General features: G+C 41.9%; 1 protein-coding gene across 1 annotated transcript in view; it reads left to right on the forward strand.

Moving 5' to 3' along the window:
* Positions 1 to 987, forward strand: part of ENPEP (glutamyl aminopeptidase) — a 112144-nt gene extending 111157 nt beyond the window's left edge. Inside the window, 1 exon segment of the mRNA XM_006755234.2 lies at positions 278 to 987. Coding sequence (XP_006755297.1) covers positions 278 to 430 — 153 coding nt within the window. The 3' untranslated portion in view covers positions 431 to 987.
* Positions 988 to 8571: the final 7584 nt, after the last annotated feature.

Consider the following 8571-nt stretch of genomic DNA (forward strand, 5'->3'; position numbering starts at 1 on the left):
AATGGGCATGAGCTGCTATTATGCTGCCCCTCCTCCCCAATATGTTGGAGTCTCTAGTGGCTTAACGTGCTGTCAGGCGTCCAAGAGCCATGGATGATTATGGCTGTTCTGAGAGGCAGGCTCAATCTAACTGATGGACCAAAAGATGCATCTCAGTGTTGTTTCGTGATACTGAATTTCCAGGGAAGAAGCTAACAGATCCAGTTTTGTAAATAAAATTCTAGAAGAATAATTGTGCTTAAAATGACTTTCTTAATTATTTTCCTCTCTTTTATAGATGGAGAGTTTCTTCAAAAAATACCCAGAAGCTGGAGCAGGAGAAAAACCTAGGGAGCAAGCACTGGAAACAGTGAAAAACAATATTGAATGGCTAAAGCAAAATAGGAAGAGCATAAGCGAATGGTTTATGGCATTACCCAGGAGTGGATAAGGTGTTCAAAGAGCATTTTAATTTTGTAAAGGTCTTGTTTCTACTATTAAGCATTTGGTGACCCAATTTACAAGCTCTGTGGAGGAACCTTATACACAGATACTGCTTTCACTAAGGAATGTACTCAGGGATTTCTTCTAAGTGTACTTCATAGGAGATTCTTTACCAATGGAAGAGAATTTAATAGCCATTGGAAATGTCTTTAAATATCACTCTTTGTATCTTAAGTCTGTGAAAACAGAACAATTTGGTCCTAGCTTTACATTTTTAGTGCCAAAGAAACACCACTAATCTTTTCTCTTGATTGATTTTTAAAGTTTGAATACCAGTATTTGAGGGACCAATATTACCATCTTAAACTTCATTTTATGATTCAGAATTATACAGATCTAATACCATTTTATTCACATATGTCTTATTCCTTTAAATCCTACCAAAGTAACTGGGCTTAAATTTTACTTAAGAATTGTATGAATTAGCCAAAGAAATGGCTGACTGTTGCCGTTGCTCTTGCAATATCAACGAGAACCCTCCTCTCTTTTTAAAAATAAATCTGAATGATTACCTTGAAAAAAAAATGTTGTTTTTCTGTGTCACTTTACTCTTGAATAATAACAGCTGCAGTGTTCCCCAAATAATTTAGCACAATGCAACTCTGATTCAAGAACTCAGCCTTTTTCATGCTTGCTACTGCATCAACTTGTTCCATTCTCTGCAAAGCTCCCTCAAATATGCTATGAAATTAGAGGGAAGATAGTGCTTAACTCTGCTCCATGGCTTTTAGAGGAAAGGGGGGAAATAATTAGAAACTGGTCAGGAAGAAGCAAAGGCTGATTGTTCTATAAAACTAAATGGAATTAGAATTTAGTTTCATCCTAACCTAACAATCTAAGTGTGAAAATGAGGAAACTCATGGATAGCTCCAGCATGACTCTGCATATCTGAAGATACATCTTCTTATAGTAACATTTATGTATAAACCCCTATCCTAATCCATACAGAATAGCACGGATCACATTTATATCCGTAACTTGATTAAAGACATCAGTTATGTTTAATATGGTACTTGATGCCTAGTTGATCCACAATTTAAGTCCAGTAAGCAGAAAAGATGGTTAAATTACTATGATCCAATCTACTATCTCTAGAAAATCTAAATTTATTGGAACCTTCAGAAGTATAAGTCATTTAAGATTGGCTTGATGGTAATTGAAGCACAGGAAAACCATCCAAATCTTAGCTTTGACTTTATTTACATAATAATATGCCCTAATCGAGTTCTCTCAAACTTTCTTACTGCTGTCTCCTGTCATTCCTCAGTCCACACAGCTAAATTGAAATATTCAAATGTAGACTGGGAAGAAATAAAAAAAATAAAAAGAGATTTCCAGACCAAAACTTTAAAAATATTATTTTAAATTACTTCAGAAGAAAAAAACACATCAGCACCATAAATCATCAGCGTGCTCATGGGGATTTAAACTCTAACTTCCAATTAACCACAATCCAAACCAGCACTTGAAGTCTCTGTATTGTTTCAAGTATACAAATAAGGAAGAAGGGTGGCTTATCTTTCTGCTTTATGTAATAAATTAACTTTTAAAGAAAAAAATGTAAGATGATAAGTAAAAAAGATGTCAACTTGTCTACCTGTTTCATTTTATTTTAAGCACTGAAATTGAGAATGAGCTGGTTAGTTCTCTTCACCGACGTGAGGACGAGCTCTGTACACTTTGCCATAATTACTCCACTGGCCCGTCAGGCCCTTCTCAAACAGTATCTGGTTTTCAAAATGTTGATGACCAGCCCTGGCCAGTGTGGTTCAGTTGGGTGGGTGTCGTCCTGTGCACCAAAAGGTTGCCAGTTCAATTCCCTGTCAGGGTACATACCCAGGGTAAAGACTCTACCCCCGGTAGCGGGTGTGCAGGAGGCAGTTTGATCGATGTTCTGCTCTCACATCAATGTTTCTCACTCTGTACCACTTCTTTCCTCTCTCTCTAAAAAAAATCAATTAAAAAATCTTGAAAAATAAAATAAAAGGCTGATGATCCATAGACCTGTGCCAAGCACAACTTGCTACTGTACTAACTTCGTTTTGCCACAGTTTTCACAAGGGGAAAAATGAGTACATTGTTTCCCAAATTAAACTACAGTAAAACCACCAACTTTAAAAATGTAGCTGGAAAGAACGATCAGCAAGGTCATATAGCAAGAAGCAGGGCCAGTGATACTACCTTCACTCTAGGCCGCCTACTCCTGTGTTTCAGACCATTGCTATACACCCACATAAAGTAAGCCAGAACTTTAAATAATAAACGATGAATGTAAATATGACAAGCAAGGAAGGTCTGGGAAACAGATATACAGCAGGGTTGAAAGCAATGGCATTCCTACAGCTCACCTTCCATGCTGATGAAGTATTAGTCCAGAAATAGATAAATATCCAGAACAGTAGTTCTCAAAGGAGGTTAGGAATAAGGAAGAAACAAAAGGAAGGGGAGTAGAATTATCAGTGGAGTTTTCCAAAACATTGCTAAATAACAATAATAGTAATAATACTAGCAAGCACTTCTTTTTATTTTATTTTATTTTATTAATTCATTTATTTATTATTGATTTCTGAGAGGGAGAGGGAGAGAGAGAAACATCAATGATGAGAGAGAATCATTGATCGGCTGCCTCCTGCACTGCCCCCCTACTGGGGACTGAGCCCGCAACCTGGGCATGTGCCCTGGACGGTAATCGAACCCGGGACCCTTCAGTCCACAGGCAGATGCTTTAACCACTGAGCAAACCAGCTAGGGCACAAGCACTGCTTTTAAATTACCAGGTACTGTTCTAAACACTAGCACTCCACATGCGTTAATTTTTACATTTAAACTTTACAAAAAACCCATGCGGGGGTACTGTTACTACCTCTAATTTACAGATGCAGAAGCAGAAGTTACAGAACTTGCCCAAGGCCATAAAAGCAGTAACTGGCACCAGCCAGGATTTGGACGTAGGGAGTTTATCACCAGAGCCTATGTTCTTAACCAGTCTGTTAAAGTAAACACACACATTAAAATGAGGGTGATCACCTGAGCTGGTTTGGCTCAGTGGATAGAGCGTTGGACTGTGGATTGAAGGGTCTCAGGTTCGATTCATTCCAGTCAAGGGCACATGCCTGGGTTGCGGGCTCGATCCCCAGTTGGGGGTGTGCAGGAGGCAGCTGATCAATGATTTTCTCTCATCATTGATGTTTCTATCTCTCCCTCTCCCTTCTGCTCTGAAATCAATAAAAATATATTTAAAAAGTAAAATGAGAGTGATCTGGGTTTGAATTTCATCTATTTGGCAGTCCAGTGCCCTTAATCTCTTTATTGTTCAGTTTCCTTATCTATAAACTGGGGATAGAAATAATTACTACCTCAATGAGTTGTTGTGAGAATTGAATGCAAAAATGCATGGAGGGGATGCATGTTTGGAAAACAACCATTCATTGAACATTAGAAGTGTTAACATAAAAAAACAAACAGAGCCTTGACTGGTTTGGCTCAGTGGATAGAGCGTCAGCCTGCGGACTGAAAGGGCCCAGGTTCGATTCCAGTCAAGAGCATGTACCTTGGTTGTGGGCACATCCCTAGAGGGGGGTGTGCAGGAGGCAGCTGAATCAATGTTTCTTTCTCATGGATGTTTCTAACTCTCTATCCCTCTCCCTTACTCTCTGTAAAAAATCAATAGAAATATATTTAAAAAACAAGCAAACAAACAAAAACAAACAGAGACCAGCCTTGAAAGCTGCCTGAGCAGACCAAACCAGGCCATATACACAAACTTGACCTCGGTCGTTTCTTCTTATACCTCTGGGAATCATAAACTAAACAGTGTTTTCCAAGGCTGATATGAGGTAACCACTAGCCAACTCCCTATCATGTAAGAAAATTCTAATATAACCCATCACTCTGAAAATTAGACACTGTCTTCTCATTGTATAAGCCGCTTTATAACAACAAACCCATAAACCTCATTCCATGTTTCGGTTTGAGTGCTCCCAGTTCTTGAACTATCTTTTTGGTGTGTGCACAATACATTTTTACTAATTACTACATTAGTGATTCATTGGTTATACTTCGGCTGTTTCTGAACTTTTGACAGATGTTATTATTGTTACTATTATGATATCCCCCAGCCCCCACTTCAGACACTCGTTTGGAGAATATCATAAACTTGGTTCAGGACTAAGCAAGCCTAAGCAACTGCAGGCACTTGGGAGAGGCAATGTGTCAGACTGTTATTGTTCACAAATCATCACGCCGCTCACCAGGACCTGGTTTAAGGCCAGCATGGGCCGGTGACGTGCTCTGGCTAGGGAAATAGGAGTGAAAGTGAAATATGTCTACTTCGGGCAGGAAAGTTCAGAGCCAGCACCTGGCTTGCCATGTTCTACATTCTCCTTCTGCCACAAGGTCCAGCGGTGCTCCAGATAGAGGCAGTTCTTTTAGCCTGAATTCAGAATGAAAACAGCAGGGAGCAGAATTTCACCAGCGCGCCGCCCGCGCATGGTGCGGGAGACGTACCTTTATCATGGCAAGTCACTGAAATTTTGAGGTTGCCTGTTACCTCAGCATCATCCAGCCTCACCTGCCTAATATAATTACCAGGGTTATTTATTTCCAGTTCCTACTCCTCCTCCTTCCTCTACCAGGGCCTAGCAAACTTTGCATGCTTATCTTTGTAAGACCCGCAAGCTAAAAATAGTTTTTACATTTTAAAACACAATCAAAAGAAAAATAATAGTTCATAGCACGTGAAAATTATACGAAATTGAAATGTCAGTGTCCTCTAAGTTCATTGGAACACAGCCACACACTTTCATTTATGTATTGCCCCTGGCTAGTTTCCTGCTACAACAGCAGTGCTGAGTGGTCACAGTAGAAATCTTATGGTCTGCAAAGCCTTTATTTTATAAAATATTAAGTATTTTACTATTTACCCTCCGGGTCTTTCACAGAAAAAGCTTGCCGACCCCTGCTGGATCTCATCTTTACTCCTCTCCTTTTGCATCCATATTTTTTCCTTCCTTCCCCCCTTCTTCCATACTCAAGGGTTTCTCACTATTGACTGTTGGGGCCTGTTAATTCTTTGTTGTGGAGGGCGAGCCTGCACATGGAGGAGGCTCACATCCCTGACCTCTATCCTCTAGCTGCCATTAGCACCTCCCCCAACCAAAAATGTCTCCAGACATTGCTTAATGTCCTCTAGATCTAGGAGGCCAAATCAGCCCAGTTGAAAATCACTGCCCAACCTTAAACTTGTGACTAGATGCTGCAGGCATTATTTAGCCATGCTACATGAGAGATAAGGGGAATGCTGCTGACTGAGAGCAATTCTGCCTGGAGTTTTTTGGGTTATTTTTCAAAATACATTTTTAGCTGAAACCGGTTTGGCTCAGTGGATAGAGCATCAGCGTGCGGACTGAAAGGTCCCAGGTTTGATTCCAGTCAAGGACATGTACATGGGTTGCAGGCACATCCCCAGTGGGGAGTGTGCAGGAGGCAGCTGATCGATGTTTCTTTCTCATCGGTGTTTCTAACTCTCTATCTCTCTCCCTTCCTCTCTGTAAAAAATCAATAAAATATATTTTTAATTATTTCAGAGCAGAAAGAAGGAGAGAGATAGAAACATCAATGATGAGAGAGAATCATTGATCAGCTGCCTCCTACTGGGGATTGAGCATGCAATCCTGGCATGTGCCCTGACCAGGAATCAAACTGTGACCTCCTGGTTCATGGGTCAGTGCTCAGCCACTGAGCCACACTGACCGGGCCTGCCTGGAGTTATATTAACAGAAGAACCAGCCCCAGCCAGTTTGGCTCAGTGGATAAAATGTCAGCCTGCGGACTGAGGGTTCCTGGGTTCAATTCTAGTCAGGGGCACATGCCCGGGTTGCGGGCTCAATCCCCAGTAGGGGGTGTGCAGAAGGCAAGCCAATCAGTTATTGTCTCTCATCATTGATGTTTCTGTCCCTCTTCTCCCTTCCTCTCTAAAATTAATAAAAATATGTTTTAAAACAAACAAACAAAAACAACAGAAGAACCAGTGTGAGAGAAAGAAGCTTGGTGAAAAGAATGATAATGAAGAGAATACTGGATAAGGTACTCATGCAAATAAGTGAAATGTATAAAGTATCTGTTATATGACAAGCCTTGTTTTAGGTACTGGTTGTCATACATTTAGGAGTGAATTTAGAAGACAATTGAAAAAAAAGTTGGAAAAATTGAGTCAGGGAAGTAATGGAGTAGGATGAGACAAATGGGGCAAAGAGAATGCAGGAAGGCAGTGACTAACTCCAGCAACTGACAACATTTTGTCCTGATACTCCACTGGAGAGTCCGTAAATATTCATATTTTCCACCCGCATAAATAAAACGTTTATGATCTGATGACAATTTAGATAGATTTAAAGACATGCAAGATATTGTCTACTATCACAAGACCATTTCTATCACCTATGTCCCTGTCCTCCTGCATTGCCAGGCTGGATCTATGTTCTGCCAATGTTATGCACTCGTGTGAGATTTGGAAGGAAAGAAGAGAAGGATAATATGAGAGCACTTTCAAGGGCAGTGCAGGGGGAAGTCTTTGGGATAGACATGCGTCGGCAGCCTCTGAATTCTGTGTTCTTACACAGCCACCATCTGTGGTGCAGGGTGCTCTGATGTGACACCAGTAGGCTCCTCGCTCCTGGATAACATGAGGTGTTTCTGATTTCTGGGTCAGAAAAGTGGTGATATGCAGCCTTGAAACCATAAGCTTGGCCCTAACCCTGGAACTTCTATTTCTCCAGACCTTTCAATGATATGTAAGTGTCTAATTCCCTGAATAATTAACTAATTCCCTAGATGTTCCCTTTTCTGCTTGGAATATCTAGTGTACTTCCTGAGATGACCTCTGGAGGATACAGGTGGAACTACAGATTTTGTTGTGCTTTATAGCTTTCCTACTGACCTGGTGCATGGACTCGTGCACATTGAAATTAATTAGAAGGTGGCCAGCAAGGCGGGACTGGGCAAGACAGCCAGACACGTGTTGGAGCCAACCTCCTGTGGTGCCTCCCCACCAACCACCCCTGGAGCACCATGGCTCGAAGGGCATCTGCAGAGTGAGCAGTAGGTGGGGTCCCTTGGCCTGGCCTGTGGGGATCTGGCCGAAACCAGCTCTCCAACATTCCCTGAGGGGTTCTGGATTGTGAGAGTGCAGTTCTTGGGTGACACACCCTGGAATCAGGCTCCCTTCTCTCTGGTTCCCGGGTGCATCACCCAAAAACCAATACTGCCAAGTCACTGCAGCTTGGCAGCTCCTGCATTGACCGTCTGCCCCCTGGTGGTCAGTGCGCATCATAGCTACCAGTCGGACATTTCCTTAGCCTTTTTTTTATATACTAGAGTCCTGGTGCACAAATTCATGCACTGGTGGGCTCCAGCCGGTCCGCCCTGATGGCTGATTGGAGGTGGGGCTGGCCAGGGCGAGGGGCTGTGGTTGTTCTGGTCATTCTGCCATTCAGTAGCTGGGCTTTTATTATATTAAACTGATAAGAACAGATACTACACATGATCTTAGCCAAAAGGCCGAGAAGCAATTGGCTTTTATTACATAGGGTAGATTCTCCCCAGAGCTCCTTTCCTGCCCATTGTCCTGAGCACAGAAAAAGCTACAAGCTGGATCCTTTGTCTGGAATAGACTGGAGGACTGGAATGACCTTCAAAGAGTTTACTCAGGACCTGACAATTTTTAGAATATGGAAGAAGTTATGACAGGCAGTGTTTAGAACATGTCATTCCCTGCAGTGAAGGAAAGGGAGCTGGAGCAGTGTGTTCCCTTTTGTGTTGGAGTACAGGGGCACAGTAAACTGCACCACCAATAAACCACCAAAGTTGACCTCCCCATTCTCTCAAATGTTAAATGTAGTCCTGGCCAGTGCTGCTAAGTGGTTAAAGCATCAGCCTGAGCACCAAAGGGTCTTGGATTCTCAATCAAGGGCATATACCTGGGTTGCAGTTTCAATCCCAGGATGAGTCAGGGCTCATGCAAGAAGCAAGCAATCAATGTTTCTCTCTCTCTCTTTTTCTCTTTCTCCCTCCCTCCCTTCCCCCGCTCTT

Source organism: Myotis davidii, unplaced genomic scaffold (assembly GCF_000327345.1).
Source record: "Myotis davidii unplaced genomic scaffold, ASM32734v1 scaffold973, whole genome shotgun sequence".
Taxonomy (NCBI): Eukaryota; Metazoa; Chordata; class Mammalia; order Chiroptera; family Vespertilionidae; genus Myotis; species Myotis davidii.